Genomic DNA, 20,045 nt, shown 5'->3' with positions numbered 1-20,045 from the left:
ATCTCTGGCATTCCATCTTACCAGGCTTACCTACTCCTTCTTTTTTTTTTTTTTTTTCCCTAAAGATTTTATTTATTTATTTAACAGAGAGATCACAAGTAGGCAGTAGGCAGAGAGGCAGGCAGAGAGAGAGAGGAGGAAGCAGGCTCCCCGCTGAGCAGAGAGCCCAATGCGGGGCTCGATCCCAGGACCCTGGGATCATGACCTGAGCCGAAGGCAGTGGCTTAACCCACTGAGCCACCCAGGCACCCCCCAATACCTACTCCTTCTTTTGACGTGTCTTTGTGACCGGCATTTTCTTTTGCATCTTATTAGGTCAGGCCCTAATTATAAGTTAATCTCTCTCAGACTTTCCATTCCATCTTACATTTCACTGCCTCAGCATTGTTTTTTAGCAAGTCACTTCTCTCAAACCTGCAGTAACAGCTTCTTATAACCTATTACATCATAGTGACATCACTAAGTCGGAACTTGCCGAGAAACCCAGGATCAGGCCCCACACTATTTATCTCACATTTCCTTAACTATCCCTAAATCACCATTCACTATACCAGGCCAAACAGGTGAATACACCCCCAAGGCCAAGTCATTCTTTAATAATTCTGCCTCTCCTCTCTAAAATTGGAATGCTCTCTTCTCTGTCTTAGCCAAATCTTACGAATTCTTCAGGACATGGCTCATGTGTCATCCCAATAACGAAGCCCTTCTCCTAATTATATCCCTTCTGAATCTTGTCCTCATCTGATATCCTTCTGTATGCAAAATCTATGTCAAACTGCTCAAACGTTAATTGTCCTGTTTTATGCATATGCTCTCCAAGGGAGGGGGAGTCCTTATCTTTTCCCATAGTTTCAATTATAAACTATAAGGCTGACCCCAAAATCTATATCTCAGTATTGGTCCTTTTCCACTAGTCTCCAGATTTACACATTCAGCTGCCCACCTGACTGTGCCTCCTAAATGTCTAATGTGCATCTCGGACTTAACATGTTCAAACAGAACTCTTGATTTTTATCAATGAAACACACATCTCCAACCTTACTCATTTCAACCCCATTAGCCAAGTAATTATGGACATTCTCTAGGCCAAAAATCTAGAGGTAACTCGATTATTCTCTTTCCCTCACATGCCACTACTATCCGTTAAGAAGATTTGTTGGTGTTATTCCCCAAATCCAAACACCTTTCATCATTCTCACTTTCATTCAAGTTCTCAGCATCACCTCTATCTGAACTTCTTTAAGAGTCTACTAAATGATCTCTCTGCTTCTACTCTTTTTCCCATGGGGCCCATTCTTCACACAGCAGCCAGGATGATCTGCTCAAAGCCAAAATCACACTATGTAACTCTCCAGTTTAAAACTCTCCAATGGTTTCCTATACATTAGACTCAATCCAAACTCTGTATCACAGCTTAGAAGGCTCTACATAACCTGTCCCATTCTTAGCTTTCTGACCTCCCCTTCTGCCACTCTATTAATCATCCAAAATGCTCCAGCATCTCTGGTTTTCTTTCCATCCCTTCATCAGTATCAAAGATCTTCTGCACTGGCTGTTACTCTGCCCTGCTCTTCATCCACAGCATCCTTCACCTGACTACCTGTCCCCCCATCTTTTAGGGTCTCTGCTCAAATATCACCCTTTTAGAGAGTCCCTGAACTATTATAAAGTCACTCTATCCCATCACCCAGTGTTACTTTATATACAATAAATAGAGATGTGCTAGCCTCTCTCACTATATGTAAACTTAAATTCTTTGAGGGCAGGTATCATGTACAATTTTTATATTTCCCAAGACAGTTTGCCTGGGTATGTAAGAACACCAATAACTACCTAGTGACCAACTTAAAAGATAAAATACCTGCGATCTCCAAAACTATAAAAATTTCTAAAGCAGATATAGACAGAGAGAAACTGCAAAAAGGGCAATGACAGGATGACTACTGTTTAGTTTAAGTTCAGAACCACATGATTCTTGACTTGAACACTTTTCTAAACTAAGCAATCACTACGTTTTACAGCAACCACTTAAATTTCATGCAACTGGCAACCACTACGCAAATGATTCTAATGGAGCAAAATGAAGTCTTACTTAATGTTATAATGTCCAGTTTTCAGTGTACATCTATCAGGAAGCTGAGCAAGTTTCTTTGAGAGCATTTTAAAATACTTTCTGCACTCCTGCACACCTGTGCCTTGTTCATAGTCAGTAGAAGCAGAAAGTGGCAGCCCATCTCTGACACGAATGACTGATGCAGATAAAATCATGGACATTTCAACCAGCAGAGGAGACCTAAAACAAAACAAATAATTGGGTTAGATAAAAAAAAAATGAAAGCCCAACCTGATAAATGGTGCAAAAATGTTCAACTCACTAATAACCAAAGATTCACTAATTAAAACAATGACATACTACACTTTGCTTAACAAATTGGCCTTTAAAAAATAATAACTGTTGGGGCGCCTGGGTGGCTCAGTGGGTTAAGCCGCTGCCTTCGGCTCAGGTCGTGATCTCAGGGTCCTGGGATCGAGTCCCACATCGGGCTCTCTGCTCAGCAGGGAGCCTGCTTCCTCCTCTCTCTCTCTGCCTGCCTCTCTGCCTACTTGTGATCTCTCTCTGTCAAATAAATAAATAAAATATTTAAAAAAATAATAATAATAATAACTGTTGGGGCACCTGGGTGGCTCAGTCGGTTGAGTTACCTGCTCTTGATTTCAACTTAGGTCATGATCTTAGGGTCCTGATATCCAGCCCGACGTCAGCTTCTGCATTCAGGGTGGGGTTTGCTTGTCCCTTTCTTTCCCCCTCTGCCTCTCCTCCAGTGTGCCCACACCCCTCTCTCTCTAAAGTAAATAAATATATTTTTTTAAACTTTTAAAAATAATACTTGCTTTTTTCTGGCATTTTTGTAAGTATTTGCAGAAGTAAATATTGGAATAAACACCATTCTCAAAATAATTTGGCAATATTCAACAGAGTTTAAAAATATTGATACCCTTCAACCGCGATAGCAATATAAATATATAACCCTACCCTAAGGGAAGTAATCAGATTCAGACAAAATGTTAAACAGAAAGGCATTCTTTCACAGAAATATCCAAAAACGATCTAGACATCCAACAACAGGAGAATGGTTAAATAAATTATAGTACACTATGATTGAATATAATGAAGAACAGTTATGTTTATGAAAAAGTTCAATAATGCAGTAAAATGCTTACATATAAATCAGAAAAAAAGCAGGATAAAAACTGCAAATGTTTACTGTAAAGCCAAAGAGAAGAAGGGGGAGATAAATGGAGAAATAGATATCAGAAGGAAATATGCCACAATTATAATAATGCTTATCTCCAGAAAATAGTATTAGGGGTGATTATTATTTTTTAATTTCCTAAATTTTCATAATATTCCACAGTGGGCATATATTACTTTTGTAAACAGAAAAAAAGTTTTATTGGGGTGCTCATGCCGCTCTGTTAGTTGGGGCTCCAACTCTGATTTTCGCTCAGGTCATGATCTCAGGGTCTTGAAATTGAGCCCCGTGTCAGGCTTCCCACTGAGCAGGGAGGAAGCTGCTTGGGATTCTCTCTCTACCCCTCTCCCCACTGATGCACACACTCTAAAATAAATAAATACATCTTCAAAAAACAAAAAAATTACTTTTAATAAGTCTTTATTTATTTGATAGAGATCACAAGTAGGCAGAGAAGCAGGCAGAGAGAGAGGAGGAAGCAGGCTCCCTGCTGAGCAGAGAGCCCGATGCAGGGCTCGATCCCAGGACCCTGAGATCATGACCTGAGCCTAAGGCAGAGGCTTTAACCCACTGAGCCACCCAGGTGCCCCTACTTTTAATAAGTCTTAAAGCTAAAGGAATACTGGTTTTAGTACTGTTGCCAATTTCTTTACCAGAAAATAAACCATAATGCTTCTTTTATTATATTTTGATCAAGCTTCACAAAAATAGATAAAAGGACTTCACAGGCTAGGTCTGAAAGAAATCAGGTAATCAGAAACTTCGCTAAAAACTATACAATGTTGCTCAAATTTTAGTTTGTATAAAAACCATTGGAAGTTTGGTTAGATATGCAGATTTCTGAACCTCCCCCTCCCCCAAATTCTGATCCACTGACTATAAGGTAGAGCTTGAGATGCTTCCATTTTTAACAAATTCCCAGTAATTCCTATGCATAATGTCTACGGACACTTTGAAAAACACTAACTTAAAACATGTTCATGGTCTGAAATTAAGTGATAACTCTTTCTTGCCAAGTCTTAGAGAAGAATGTCACTAAATACTGCCTCACTAGCAGTAGGGAAAATGGTGAAAATTGAAAATTTTCAAAACAATTTCATAGGCTTTTTTCAAGATATTGTATCTCAAAGACTAAATCTTCACCTGTCCTGTTCAGATAGCTCAATAGTTTCGCATTCCAAATGTGAAAAACTGAGTTTATTATATATCAAAAAATGCCAAAGAAAAACAACAGGTACCAACTTTGGAAATCAGTACTATAGTTTGTTGTTTTCATTGCCGTGTAAAGTTGCAATCTGACTGTCTACTCATGATGGTAACTGACATGAAAAATTAACCCAAACAACAAAGTTAATGCATTAAATATACTCTCCCTTTTCCTTTTTTCATGAGGAAATTAAAGGAATAGTTAGGTATTAACAGGTCAATACTATTTTTCTCCTCCGTTCATTTAAAAAAGGGAAAAAAAAACCCAACAGGAATTAAATTATTCTTTACCATAATGGGATCTTCTAAAGAAAACCAACATCACATATTCAAATCACTTTTTTTTTCTATTCAATCAGTTTCTTTTCTCTTCCAAAAGCAATAGCAAAAGAAAGCTGGGAATCTTCAAGGGACAATATCCAAACAACAAATCCCTTTTAAAAACTATTACTATGTTTTATTTAATTATTAAACCATAATTATGAGATTTAGCCTAAGTATAAGAAAGTAGGAAAATGTCTTTGAACACTTAGGCATTCATTATTTAAATATAAAATTTTTTCTTCCTGAAGTTTACTGCAACACAATGACTACTCTGGGAATTACCATGAGGGCAGAGTTGTGACCTATAGTTTCCAAGCACCCACATTCTTAGAATTTAGAAGTAGGCTGCATTCTTTCATGCCTGATCTTTCTAGGGTAGCAACAGAAATATTAGGAATAATCTTTATTACAGAGTGCCAATTTTCATGTAATCTTCAGTTACTCTTTATTTATGAACTAAAAACTGAAAAATATGATTCAGATTTCCTATAACATATACGGAGAAACAAATCCCAAACTGTAAGTTCCATTCATTTAACAAACATCTACTGAGTAGGTACTATATGCCAGGGACTATGGGAGACATCAGGATTACACAGTTCCTACCCTCAAGAACCATCAATCCAGAATTAAAGAAATTCAGATGAAAAGAGCAAACACAAGTTGTGTCACCCACCAATTAACTGGAAAACTATAGTTAGACAAACTCGCATTTCAGATATTCCTAATACATTTAGGCTTGTAACCAAAAGCACAACAAAGCACTAACAGTCCCTGTCAAGATTCTTAAAAAGTTGTTGGAAAATTGCCTCTGTCAGTAGATAAAACTCCTCGGAGAAAAAGTTAAATTTCCTCCTCCCAGAGTCATTGGACCTAATATCCAAACCAGTGAGCTAGCAAACAAAACTGTCATGACTGCCCAGTGAACACTGCCAGGCTTGACTAAGTTGTAGATGGACTTGATAAGCAATCTCTCCTCTAACAACTACTACCACCTTTCTTTTCTGTTTCTACCTTGGATTCTTAATGCAGTTTCTTAAACACACACACACTCTCTCTCACTCCAATATCATCTGGACTATGCCAGTAGAAAAAGGCATCTGTCCCCATAAAGGCCAAGCTAGGGTTAGAATACCCTTAGAGTCTAGGCACGGTGGTGGTTGGGAAAACCAAGAAAGACGTGATGGGAACTGAGGAAATCAAGAGGTTAACATTTGCATGGAAAGATTCACGAGCAATAGTAGTTTTATCAGGGCCACAGATACATTTTTAGGCCATGATTCATTTTCCCTCACCTTTAACACTGGAAAAAAAAAAAAAATTATGTCTTTTGATGGCAGAAAACTCACAGGGAATCTGAGTACTGACCTGTATATTCTTTCCTCAATAGCAACTGCTAAAGGAACTGCTAAATTAAAATCCGGGTAAGTCTGGGAAAACATTTATGTAGAGACTGAGGAAAATAAACTCCCACTATGCCAATGGTTTAGCAACTATTTAGTCCCAGGATAACGGGATGCTGACCTCTGCTTCATAACCTTGTCAGGTACTGACTGTGGGCCCCAGGAAGGCACTTTCTCAAAAAGTAATTAATAAAACCCAACACGTAAGTACACTTTATATCTACTTTCCAGCAAGATGTTTTCATAAAAGATAAAAACACTTCATATTGGGTTAACCACTCATATCTTATTTTAGTTGTTTCCCAAACTTAAATCATCCAAGTACAATTTTCAGAATTCTTTTTTTTTTTTTAAGATTTTATTTTAAACAAGCAAGGGGAGAGAGAGAGAGAATCTCAAGCAGACTCCATGCTGAGCTTAGAGAGTGATGTAGGACTCAATCTCCTGACCCTGAGATCATAACCTGAGCCCAAATCAAGAGTCAGCTGATTAACCCAATTCAGCCACCCAGATGCCCCCATTTTCAGCAGTCTTACCATATCTACATCTCACCTGTACTATTATTTACCTAATATAGGTCTTTCAATTGACTTTTTTTTGCCCTATCCTTAGCAATAATATCTGTAAAATCAGGTTTTTTTTTAAGATTTTTATTTATTTATTCATTTGAGAGAAAGCACGTGAGCAAGAGAGAGAAGAAGCAGAGGGAGTGGCAGAGGGAGAAGGAGAAGGCGGTTCCCCCTGAGCAGGGAGCCTACACGGGGCTTAATCCCAGGACCCTAAGATCATGACCTGGGCAGAAGGCAGACGCTTAACTGACTGAGCCATTCAGGCACCCCATGTGAAATCAGTTTTGAGATGCTAGAAGTTTTTCTCCTAATTAGAGATTTTTTATGTTGTTGTTTCATCCAAATGTATGTGTGAAAATTCTTTGAAAATTATTTTTTAAAATGTTCACCTACATATCACTCAAACTATCTTGCATGGGAAACACTACAGTGGTGCACACTTGATTGAAAATGCTAGCTGAGATCTCTAGGAATTGGAAACGGAGGTTACTGGGGGAGAAGGCTACATTAATTGTGATTATAGGGTGGGAGCAAGATTGAGAGAAAAAGGAAGGATTTTGCACAGCCATATGTTAACAGCAAGACACTTGAAAAACAGTTTGAAGAGGAAAAGGGGAAGGGTACCAAAGAAAATCAGAATTTATTTAGCAGCTTTGCCTATGCCCCCCACCTTACCAATAGCCTTCAATACTCCTATTACAAGTTGCTTGTACTACACAGTATGTGTAAGACCTCAGGCTCTGGAGTAATTATACACACAACTAGGAACAGGGCCCCCAACACATGCACAAATGTGTCAATCCCCAACAGTTATGTAGCACCTCACAGTTTACAAACAGTGAGATAGGTATTAACTCCATTTTAATGATGAGGAAATTGAAGGTCCTTTCCTCAATGTCATACTGCAAATACACAGCAGAACCAGCGCTTAATCCTAAGTTTCTCGTACCACATCACCGCTGTGCTAAAACCAACAATGGGTAAGAACCCAGTAATAGAAAAACTATCTATCTACTAATTTTGAAATTATAAAAGACCACCTTACATTTTAAGAGACAGTATAATAGTTAACAGGATGGACTCTGGAACAAATGCCTGTGTTCAAAAACTGGCTAACTGTAAACGTGAGCACCTGTAAATTGTGGTCACTAACAGTATGTATCTCATAGGATTGTTTTAACAATACTAATAGTGGGGTGCCTGGGTGGCTCAGTGGGTTAAAGCCTCTGCCTTCAGTTCAGGTCATGATCTCAGGGCCCTGGGATCGAGTCCCACATAAGGCTCTCCGCTCAGCGGGGAGCCTGCTTCCACCTCTCTCTCTGCCTGCCTCTCTGCCTACTTGTGATCTCACTCTCTGGCAAATAAATAAGGAAAATCTTTAAAAATAAATAAATAAGTAAATAAAAATAGTGATAGTGTCTACCTGATAGGGATACATAAAGAACCTGAAACATCACCTTGAAGACCAAAAATACAATACTGTTTTTTATTAATATTATTATCATTAATTGGCTGCCCTCTATTTTCTAGGCACTTTATATACTACTTCATTTAAGTCTTCTGATAACCAGTGAGAGAGGTATTATCAGTTCTATTTTATCTTTGAGGACATTCAAGCTCAGAAAAGCAATTTATTCAATTTCTGAGTTCATAAGTGACAGATTTAAATACACCCCTTTGATAAGGGGTGCATGTGACTTCTTTTAAACATAAATATAAAATATAGATTTTTAAAAATCAGTTCATACACACACACACACAAAAAATCACTAAACTGATATCATGATTCTCAACATAGGAAATGCCCAGATGTCCCACTAATTTACCGCATAGACACATGTCAAATTCAAATACTGAACTACCTTCAATAATGGAAAGTATAGGTACTATTTCAAGTACTGCCTAACTCCTTATAATGTCAGCATGTGAGCAAGTTGAGAGTTTATAAAAATGACTGCTCCACCTGTTAGCTGGGATCACAACATCTCGCCCCTCTGACACTCTAGCCCTGGACTTTGCCTTGGCTGTACACGCGTAGGAGAGACTGGTTCTCAAGCTCTCCAACAGCCCCAGCGGATGATCCAGGAAACTAAGGCGGAGAAAAGTCCAAAGCTGCTTTCGCTGGCAGAGAGAGATTCAAGTACGCTGGAGCTCGGCCTCCAATTCCGGAGCCCTCTTCCACCTGTCGAGCCAATTGCTCAGGTCTCCTTTAAGCCATATCGCTCTCAAAGTGTCATTAACAGGACCTTAAAAGGTTTCTGATGGCGAACGCGGCCAAATCTCTGGGTTCAATGCCCATTAAATCCCCACAAAACGCAAAGTAAGCCACTAGTTCAAATCCCACCCTGCCTTTAAAAAAACAGTAAATGCCACGTCAAGCTCTCTGGGCCACCTAAATAGCCTAGGTGGATTACCGTGTTTCTAACAACTGGGCTCCAGGGAATGCCCCCCGCTGCTGGCAGCCCACAGAGACTGCCCCTTCCCCGGACCCCTCTGCTTGAGCTGCCCCATACCCAAGACAGGTCAACCACGGGGCAACCGCCGCTCGCGCGCACTCACAGTACTCCTCAAGTCGAAGGGGACCAAGCCCCCGCAATCCCACCTCCCCAGAGCTCGGCGGCTCCAACCACCGGGCTCCCGCCCCGAGGGCACGCGCTGGATTCCTGCCCAGGGGGAGGTCTGCAGTCGCGAGGATAAGGGCCGTGACGGCTGGCAGGGAGAGCAATGGGAACGCCTGCTAGGGATTCGAACGACCCTAAGAGGGGAAGAATAAGAACTGCGAGAGGTCAGGTCGTACCTGTCGAGCCGGGACCCGCCGCTCCGAGTGACGCGACCCGCAGTGCATTGTGGGGCCAGGGAGTGGCCTTTCTGCGGGACAGCCCCGCGTCCAACGTGGCTGGCGCCAGACAGGATCAAGCTCCGCCCCCGTCCCTCGGCTCTCCCGGACCAATCAAGTTCTGTGGGAAGGACACGCTGACCCGACCCCTCCTGGGGCCCGATGTAGTCCCGCCCCCATCCAAGAAAGATTGGCAGCTTTTCACGCACCTGCGCCGAGATGTTACCAAGTCCTCTGGTGACAGTGACTGATAATGTTGTCTCTCACAAATAAAGCTAATCTCTCCTGCCTGTCGCCTCTATCCAGAGGCACTTTGTCTCTCACTCGGCCCTACAGCAAACACTTATCCGAGCAGCAGGGGAAATGCCCCCTCTGAGTGAGCAAGAAAAGGACTTGCCCCATCTATCACCGCAAAAGAGGAAGCACCTAACCTTGGCAGAGAAATGCCAGATGCAGACCCTGCGGCCCTTTCCAACCTTTGCAGAGGTCGTGCATTGTTAAATAAGCACTCAGTGACTGTTTATCACGTGCAAAGCACTGTGTTAGGCATTGGGTTACAGGAACGAACTTAACACTGGACGAAATCTAAAGGGCAATAGAAGCAAGAGACGGTAAAGCATAAATCATTATATAATTATCAATTGTCGTTAGTACTATGAAGGAAAATTAGTAGGTATGATGATGGATTAATTCTGGACTATCAGGGAAGATGTCTTTGAAGAAGTGCCTTTTAAATTCCAAGCATGTGAAAGAGCCTTAAAAAATGTTTCGAGCCAAGAGAACTTTAACTGTTAGATTGTTGGGGGCATGAAAGAACTTGGAGGGTTCTAGAAACTGGAAGGAAGTCAGTGTGGTTGAAATGTAGGGAGCAAGCCTGGGCAGAGATGACATAGAGGCCAGACCATGCAGGATCTTACTGGCCACATAATAGATTTCAGACTATATTTTGGAATGCATCCTAAGGTTAATGGGCAGTTAATAGAGAATGTTAAATAGAATCTGATTTACATATTTAAAAGCTCACTCTGGCTATTTGTGGGAAGTAGTTTGGAAGAGGGCAGGAAGGGTTGCTGAAAAGCCAGGTTGGAGGCAGTTACATTAGTCAAGGGCAGAGATGATGGTGGCTTGAACTGGGATAATGGTAGTAGAGACAGTGAGAGTTGGATAATTTCAGGACATGCATAAATGAGAGATGGAATCCAAGAGGCTTAATAATGTATTGGTTTTCTGGGAAGAGTTAAGAAAAAAGGAGCATTAAGAATGACTCCTTAAGTAACTAGATGGATTAAGAAGCCATTTACTGATTCAGGGAACATAAAAAGAGGATCAAATGGTTTTGGATATGAGTTTGAGATGCTTACAAACAAAAGTGCCAAACAGTTTTGGACATGTAAGTCTGGAGAGCAGAAGAAATGTCTGGACTAATTATATAAATTTGGTGGTAATTGAAGTGCGTTAACCCAGCAATTCCATTCCTAGGCATATATGCAACAGAAATGTATTCATGTATTCACCAAAAGACATATATAAGAATGTTGATAGGATGAATAAATTTTAGAATATTCACATAGTGGAATAGCATACAGGAAAGAGAATGAACAATTTACTGGTACACGCAAACACAGATGAATTTCACAGTTGTCAAACTGAGTGAACTAAGCCAGACACAAAAATTGTATATTATATTATTTTACTTTTATAATATTCAAAAATAGACAAAAATAATGCATGGTAATACAAGTTGGGATATTGGCTATCCTTAAGCGGTAATAATGTTTAAAAAGGGCCACTAGGGGGCTCCTGGAGTTCTAACACTGTTGTTCTTGATCTGTGTGTTGATTACACCAATATATTCAATTAATGAAAATTCATCAAGCTGTACACTTAAAGTTTATGAAATTTTCCAGTACACATTTTATTGTTCAATAGAAAGTTTACATTTTTAAAATGTTATGCATGATCCAGCCATGAACAAGTTACTGGTACCAGACTAAACTTCCTATAACAAACAGTAGAAAACTAGACCAAATCTATGAAAGAAGGGTTTTCAGACATTGGACAATAGGTACACTAGGAAAAAGGAAAACAAATAAGATGAACCCAAAGTTTCCCCAGATTTCTTTCTGGATGTATTTACCTAAGCACAGGATAGGAAAAAACTAAACAGGTTATATTACTCCTGCTAAATGAGGAGAGAGAAATTAGAATTAGGAGACATTGAGACAAATTAAATTTGCAGGGCAGAATACCAGAGAAAGAGCTCCAGAAACATGCATAAAGGTCTCCATGAAACTTTGGTGTAAGTTTAAGGATAAACTTCTTAAACTAGTTAAATTACAGCTACTGGGGGAAATATAAGCCGAACAATAAAGTTCAGAAACATTCAAATCCTGACCAATTGGAATGAAGACACCTTATAAACACCTGGGGTGTTTGGTAGGGAGACCTCAAAAAGGCCACACTTTAAAAATAAGGCTAACCCAAGAGTTTTAAAAAATAAAACTAACCCAAGAGTAAAGCCTATTCTATCCACTGAGAAAAGCTTATTTGTAAGTAATTAACTGCTTGCTTGAATGAAACTTAACAATCTTTAAATAAAGATGATATCCAGGCACCAAACCAGGAATACCCACGATGTCTATTATCCAATTAAAAAAAAAAAGTTATTGTATATGTGAAGAAGTAGGAAAATGTGAACCATGAACAGGAGAGAAATCAGTCAGTAGAAGCAGACCCAGAAATGGCGAAGATGATGAAATTAACAGATAGGAACTTTATTTTTTTAAATATTTATTTATTTTACAGAGAGAGACAAGAGAACATGGCAGGGAGGAGCAGAGAGAGAAGGGGAGAGAGAACCTCAAGGTGATTCCACAGAGAACAGAGCCCCACATGAAGCTTCATGCAGGGCTCAACATGGGGCTCAACCCATGACCTGGAGATTGCAACCTGAGCAGTCAGACATTCAGTCAACTGAGGCACCAGGGACCCTAGGAGATAGTAACTTTAAAGCAGTTATAATAAATTTAAAGAAAAACATAAATGTAATTAAAGAAATTATAAAAAGAAACTATAAAAAGAAACAGATAAAACTTCTAAAGTAGTAAAATAAAATATCCCAAATGAAAATTTCATTGGATGGCTTTAAATGCACCTTAGACATTGCACAAGAAAATATCTGTGAATGAAGAAACCATACCAAAAATGAACTATGGGAAACCTAGGTGGTTCCGTTGTTAAGCATCTAACTTCAGTTCAGGTCATGAACTCAGGGTCCTGGAATTAAACCCTGCTTAGGGTTACCCACTGAGTAGGGAGTCTGCTTGCCTCTCTGCCTCTGCTCTTCCCCCTGCTCCTGTGCACGCTCTCTCTCAAATAAATAAATAAAATCTTTGAAAAAGAAGAAGAAGAAGAACAAACTACACAAAAGTGCAGGAAGAAGTAAAGTTAAAAATAAAATGAACAGAGCCTTGGTAATCGGTCTGACAATATCTAACACATGCATGTAACCAAAAGATCCAGGAAGACAGGAGAGGAGATTTGAAAAAATATATGAAGAAATAATAGCCAAAAGATTTCTAAGTTTAATAAAAAATATAAACAGATAGGTCAAAGAAAGAAAACCAACCCCCAAAAAAGATAAATACGAAGAAATCCTTACTGAGGCATACCCCACTCAAACTGCTAAAAATATTAGAAATGGTCAGAGAAAAAGCCACGTAGTATTCAGTGAACAAAGATAGGTATTACTACTGACTTAATATCAGAAAGAATGTAAGCCAGAATATGATAGAATACAATCTTTAAAGTCCTAAAAGAAAAAGCTCTGGAACTTTATACCCAGCAAAAATTCTTCCAAAGAATAAAGGTGAAATAAAAGCATTTTCAAACAAACAAAAGATGAGAGAATTTGTTACTAGCATATCTGTATTATAATAAATGCTAAGGAAAGTTCTTCAGATTAAACAAAAATGATTCTAGATGGAAATATGAATTCACACAAAAGAAACAAAAACTGTCAGAAAAGGCAAATATGTAAGACTTTTTTTTACAATTTTCTCTAAAATATAAATAACCATTTACATCAAAAACAGTAACAATGTTTTGTGAGGTTTAAAGAAAATGAAGAAGTAAAATATACATTAACAATATAAGGAAAGGGTGATAAACTTATAACTAGAGGTAAACTGCTCTAAGATTCATATACCAAGCTTGAAGTGGTATAATTTGAAGATAGAATGTGATAAGTTAAAGATATGTATGGTAAGACAAATGACTAAAAGTGAAAAAAAGGCATTTAAAATCTAAATAACCAATAGAAGAATTAAAATCAGAACACTATAAAATACTCAATCCAAAAAGAAAAAAGGAACAAAGAACAGGGAGACAAATTAAAATCAAATATCCTGCATGACAGATGTACACAAAACATATTATTGATAATTACATTAAATGCAAATTGTCTAAATTCTGCTTTAAAAGGTAAATTGTCTTACTGGATTTGAAAAATTACTCAAGACCCAACTATAGGCTATCTATAAGAAGTTCACTTTAAATAAATGACATTGGTAAGCTAAAAGTGAAAAGATGAAAAAAGAAAAACCCAATCACTAACCCAAAAAAAGGAGAAGTAGTTGTATTAATATCAGACAAAGCGAACTTCAGAACAGGGAATATTATCAAGGCTAAAGAAGGATATAATATAAAGACAAAAAAACTATTTCATCAAAACAGGCATATATTCTTCTTCTTCTTCTTTTTTATTATTTTTATTTATTTATTTATTTATTTTCGACAGAGAGAAAGATCACAAGTAGGCAGAGAGGCAGGCAGAGAGAGAAGGAGAAACAGGCTCTCTGCTGAGCAGAGAGCCCAATGCAGGGCTCCATCTGAGGACCCTGAGATCATGACCTGAGCCCAGGGCAAAGGCTTAACCCACTGAGCCACTCAGGTGTCCCTGGAACAGGCATATATTCTAACAGAAATATATCTAATAGCAGAGTTTCCAACTACACAAAGCAAAAATAGGTAGAACTGAAAGGAGAAATAGACAAATCCACTATTATAGTTGGAGATTTCAACACTTTTCTCAGGAAATGATAGAACAAGTAGACAAAAAGTCAGTAAGGTAATCGAAGACATGAACCAGCAACCATCTTGACACAACTGACATTTATAGACCATTCCACCAAACAGCAGCAGAATACACATTCTTTCCTAGTGTACATGCAATATTCATCAAGACAGACCATATGTTGGCCTATAAAAATAGTTTTTAAAAAACTATTATGTAAAACAAAAGAAACCAGACATGAAAAAGTACTTTCTGTATTTTTCCATTTAAATGAAGTTCTAAACAAATCCAACAAATCTGTAATGAAAAGAAAATCATAAAATGGTTGCCTCTAGTGGTTAGGTTGACTAGAAAAGGGCATGAGGGAATTTCTGGAATTGGTGATAATGTTCTGTATCTTGATAAGGGTTTGGGTTGCACAGGTGTGTGCATTTTTCAGAACTCATTAAATGGTACACTTGAGATTTTTGCATTTCATTGTATGTAAATTTTACCTCAAAAGTGACAAATAGCATATAAATATTGAAGTCTAATTAGCAATTCTGAAACTACTTTCTGTATTTTCTAGGCTTAAGCAAATGAGTAACTACATAGAAGATAATGGAAGCCAGTTTCTCCTGACAGGGAAGGTAGTTAAAAATAAAAGGAGTTATCTAAAAATAAGGGAGTTACTTTTAAAAAAAGGGAGTTACATGAAAATAAGGAAGTTACCTTAAAATAATGAACATAACGCCATTTCCACTGAAAGAAACCAGACATCTTGGTGGGGGGAGTTGACCTCTAGCCTGGGACACTGAAAGAATAATATGAGCCTAGACTATCTTGTGTCAGAAAGCAAATAAGTACCAAAGAGTGACAGGACATAGGAGCCAGCTTGAAGGAATTCCCATGGATTCAATCTGGGACAATATAAACATTAAATCAAACAATGATTGTAATGTTTTATAACCCATTGACTGGAATAAAAGTAATGACTAAAACAAATAATCCATAGTCCATACACATAAATTTAAATAATAAGTAAATAAATTAAAAAATAAGGTAGGAGAGTTTTTCCTTATAGTAGAATGCCAACTAGTAAATACAAAAGGAATGATGGAATTAGAAAACCATTAATAGATGCCAATGCCAACATCAGTAGTCAAGAGTTTAATGAGGAAGAGGATTTTTTAAATTTTTAAATTAAAAAAAATTTTTTAAATTTTATTTTATATAATACATTATATAAATATATAAGGTATTATTAGCCCCAGGGGTACAGGTTTGTGAATCGCGCCAGGTTTACACACTTCACAGCATTCACCATAGCACATACCTTCCCCAATGTCCATAACCCCACCACGCTCTCCCTATCCCCCTCCCCTCTGGCAACCCTCAGTTTGTTTTGTGAGATTAAGAGTCTCTTATGACTTGTCTCCCTCCCGATCCTATCTTGTTTCATTTATTCTTTTCCTACCCCCCAAACTCCCCATGTTGCATCTCTACTTCCTCATATCAGGGAGATCATATGATAGATGTCTTTCTCCGATTAACTTACTTCACTAAACATAATACCCTCTAGTTCCATCCACGTTGTCGCAAATGACAAGATTTCATTTCTTTTGATGGCTGCATAGTATTCCATTGTATATATATAACATATATAACACATCTTCTTTATGCATTCATCTGTTAATGGACATCTAGGTTCTTTCCAGAGTTTGGCTATTGTGGACATTGCTGCTATAAACATTCGAGTACACATACCCCTTCAGATCACTAGATTTGTATCTTTACGGTAAATACTCAGTAGTGCAATTGCTGGGTTGTAGGGTAGCTCTATTTTCAACTTTCTGAGGAACCTCCATGCTGTTTTCCAGAGTGGCTGCACCAACTTGCATTCCCACCAACAGTGTAGGAGGATTCCCCTTTCTCCGCATCCTCACCAGCATCTGTCATTTCCTGACTTGTTCATTTTAGCCATTGTGACTGGTGTAAGGTGGTGCCTCATTGTGGTTTTGATTTGTATTTCCCTGATGCTGAGTGATGTGGAGCACTTTTTCATGAGTCTGTTGGCCATCTGGATGTCTTCTTTGCAGAAATGTCTGTTCATGTCCTCTGCCCATTTTTTTATTGGATCATTTGTTCTTTGGGTATTGAGTTTGCTAAGTTTTTTATAGATTTTGGACACTAGCCCTTTATCTGATATGTCGTTTGCAAATATCTTCTCCCATTCTGTCAGTTGTCTTTTGGTTTTGTTGACTGTTACCTTTGCTGTGCAAAAGCTTTTGATCTTGATGAAATCCCAATAGTTCATTTTTGCCCTTGCTTCCCTCGCCTTTGTTGATGTTCCTAGGAAGAAATTGCTGTGGCTGAGGTTGAAGAGGTTGCTGCCTGTGTTCTCCTCAAGGATTTTGATGGATTCCTTTCTCACATTGAGGTCCTTCATCCATTTTGAGTCTATTTTTGTAGGTGGTGTAAGGAAATGGTCCAGTTTCATTTTTCTGCATGTGGCCGTCCAATTTTCCCAACACCATTTGTTGAAGAGGCTTTTTTCCATTGGACATTCTTGAGGAAGATGATATTTATCTAGTCTCAAAACATCTCCCTAAATTGCCTCTTACACAAAGGGAACACCAGGAACTTTACAGTGAAGAAGATTGGCAGAAAATGGTCATGACAATGCTAATGCAATGAGCTAAAAGTCAATACAAATCTAACCAAAGGACGTGGGAGGACCTTTGGGTGTACCCAAAGGGGTGACAAACTGAGCTGGAGAAAAACAAAAAATCACACAAAAGGAGGTTCCTTTCTTACAGGAAGAAGAAGTTTATCAGGCAAACTGTGGTAGGGCATGGAAAAGGGAATCTACATTTATAAAGATATAAGTGTAAGGGCCTATTTAGCCAGAGCGATTTCATCTGGGTTAAACAGTGTTTTTGTTGTTTATGCAGTAAAACTTAAACTGACTCTGACTCCCCGCCCCAGGGGAACTTACTTAAAAGCAAGTCCGGGAAACTAGTAAAATATGGTTGACCAGTCCCTGATAACAGAGCCCAAATACAAGGGCGGGTCAGGTCAGGTGGAGATCACAGCCCGAATGCAGGGATGAGTCGGGTCAGGTGGAGACATCCAATCAGTGGAGCGTGCATACTCTCTCCCTAGCTACCAAGGAGTGTGGGACCCGCCTTTTGGGCACCTTTTGGGCGCCAATTCTGACCAAGGTGATAGGCTAGTTCAAGTAGCTACTATGGGGTGAATTGTAATTCAATTGGCTACCCATGTGTGACCTAGCATGACTGTGCAGCTTTCTCTGTGTGTTGCAATCTCATTGGCCACCTGTGTATGGCCAGGCTCAACCACATGGCCTTTGCTCTATAAAAGTTAGTTTGTGAGGCTGGGAGCGGCTCACTCTCTCTGTAAGGGGCGGCCCCGAACGGTTGGTTTGATTCTCAATGCTTGGCACGAAATAAAGCTTTGCTTGACCTTTGCTTTGTATCAGTCTCGCTCCTTTGATCACGGACCTAACAAGAAACAGCATTATAAAGATATGGAACAGCATTAACAATTCAGGGAACTGCAAGTTGTCTACTAGTGCTAAAGTGTGGATGGAAATGAGGTGCCAAGGAAGGCCAAACTCAAAAGAGCTGAAATGCCAAACTACCAAGTCTGACTTTTATCATGCATTCAATAGGAAGGTAGGGAAGGATTTTACATAGAGGAATAGTAAATACGCATATTCGAGGAAGGAAGGAAGGAAGGAAGAAAAAAAACCTTAGTGTTTTTAAAACAAATGTGTTCTTGGGGTGCCTGGGTGGCCCCATTGGTTAAGCACCTACCTTCTGCTCGGTCATGGCTCAGGTCATGATCCCAGAGTCCGGGGATGGAGCCCTATGCTGGAATTCCTGTTCAGCAGGGTGCCTGTGTCTCCTCCCTCTGCCATGCCCTCCACCTTTGCTTGTGCTCTTTGGCTCTCTCTCTCTCTGTCAAATACATAAATAAAATCTTTTAAAAATAAAATAAAATAAATGTATTCTCTAATTATAAAAATATTCAACAATAAAATAGCTGTAAGAAAATAAAGATGGATTTGGCTTTGGGATAAAGAAGCATTTCTGTGCACAAAAGTAATGAGGAAACCACAAAGAGAAAGATTAGTAGACCACACTAAAATATAAAGTGTCTGTACATGAAACAAATAAATGAAAAGTCAGACAACAAACTGACATATACACCACATATGACAAAGAATGCCAACATATCAGTAAGAGAAATAGGAACATACCCATTGCAAACAGGCAAGGGCACTTAAAAGATAATTCATAAAGAACTATCAGTGGCCAACAAACATTTAAATGGTGATTAAATCCTACTTTTCTAGGAGGAGCTGTATTTCAGAGTAAGCAAATAGTTCCAGTCAATGAGAGAAAGCTCTACTTAATGGAATAATGAAAATTGATATAACAGAAGGGATGATAGAATTAAAAAATCATTTTCAACTCAAATGAAAATACTAATTTAGGCAGAAACTAACTTGGTGGTAAAGTCAGTAGGTGAATGGTGGATGGACAGAGGACTCTTCTGATACCAACACACTCCACACAGATGACTGTTCAGTTGCAAAGGGGAAAACCCACCTGTAGGATGAAGGTGAAGTGTTGCTACCACTCTCCTCCAGGGGGCAATCTCAACTTCCCTGACTAAGATGTTATGGCTCTGCCCCCTGACATGATGCAGTAAGAAGTACACATCGCCTGTGATGGATTCTTTCCAGAAGATGTTTAGCTTGAATCTATCGTATCTTTAGAGCTAATTCCCCATCTATAAAAAACACATAAATTTTTAATTTTTTAGACATATATCAAGTAAAAAAGGAAAAGTCATCACTTCACCTTTTAAAATTAATCTTCCTCTTACTATTTTAATGGGTATCTTCCACATGAACTTTTTTAAATGAGATCATATTCTAGGTATTGTTCTGCAACTTGTCTTTATGACAGTATTTCATGGACAATCCTTCTTCATACCCGATCTGTCAGTATCTGTGGATTTGCTTCATTCCTTTTCATAGTGGCAGATGGTAATATGGTTGTATGGTAAATTATTGAATCACTTTCTATTAATGGATGATCAGGTTCCCCTTTCATGCCATTACAAACATTGCTGTCACAAACACCATCATATGTACATCTTTGTACAGTGTGTGTATTTAAGGAGGACAGATCCTTCAAAGTGGAATTTCCTGGTCCAAGGGCATGCAGGTTTAAAATTTTTAGAGCTATTACCAGATTGCTCTAAAAAAAATCCTTTGCTATCTTGTACTACCATCAACATGTGCATTTCCCCACACCCTCAACCAAAGCTGGATTCATATCATCAGACTGTTTAATTTTTTTTTTC

At 38.7% G+C, this 20,045-nt stretch overlaps 1 protein-coding gene across 6 annotated transcripts in view; it reads right to left on the bottom strand.

Annotated features, from left to right (window-relative positions):
- Positions 1-9,668, bottom strand: part of SEC22A (SEC22 homolog A, vesicle trafficking protein) — a 66,050-nt gene extending 56,382 nt beyond the window's left edge. The window contains exons 1-2 of one of the 6 annotated variants that reach the window (XM_032335238.1): positions 9,554-9,668; positions 2,093-2,293 (exon numbers count right to left, since the gene is read on the bottom strand). In XM_032335238.1, the coding sequence (XP_032191129.1) occupies positions 2,093-2,274 (182 nt within the window). In that variant the 5' untranslated portion in view covers positions 2,275-2,293; positions 9,554-9,668. The other 5 variants (XM_032335260.1, XM_032335269.1, XM_032335249.1 and 2 more) reach the window with 5 other exon arrangements.
- Positions 9,669-20,045: the final 10,377 nt, after the last annotated feature.

The sequence above is a fragment of the Mustela erminea genome, chromosome 1 (genome assembly GCF_009829155.1).
Source record: "Mustela erminea isolate mMusErm1 chromosome 1, mMusErm1.Pri, whole genome shotgun sequence".
NCBI classification, from domain to species: domain Eukaryota; kingdom Metazoa; phylum Chordata; class Mammalia; order Carnivora; family Mustelidae; genus Mustela; species Mustela erminea.
This window is presented reverse-complemented; position numbering and strand designations above follow the sequence as displayed.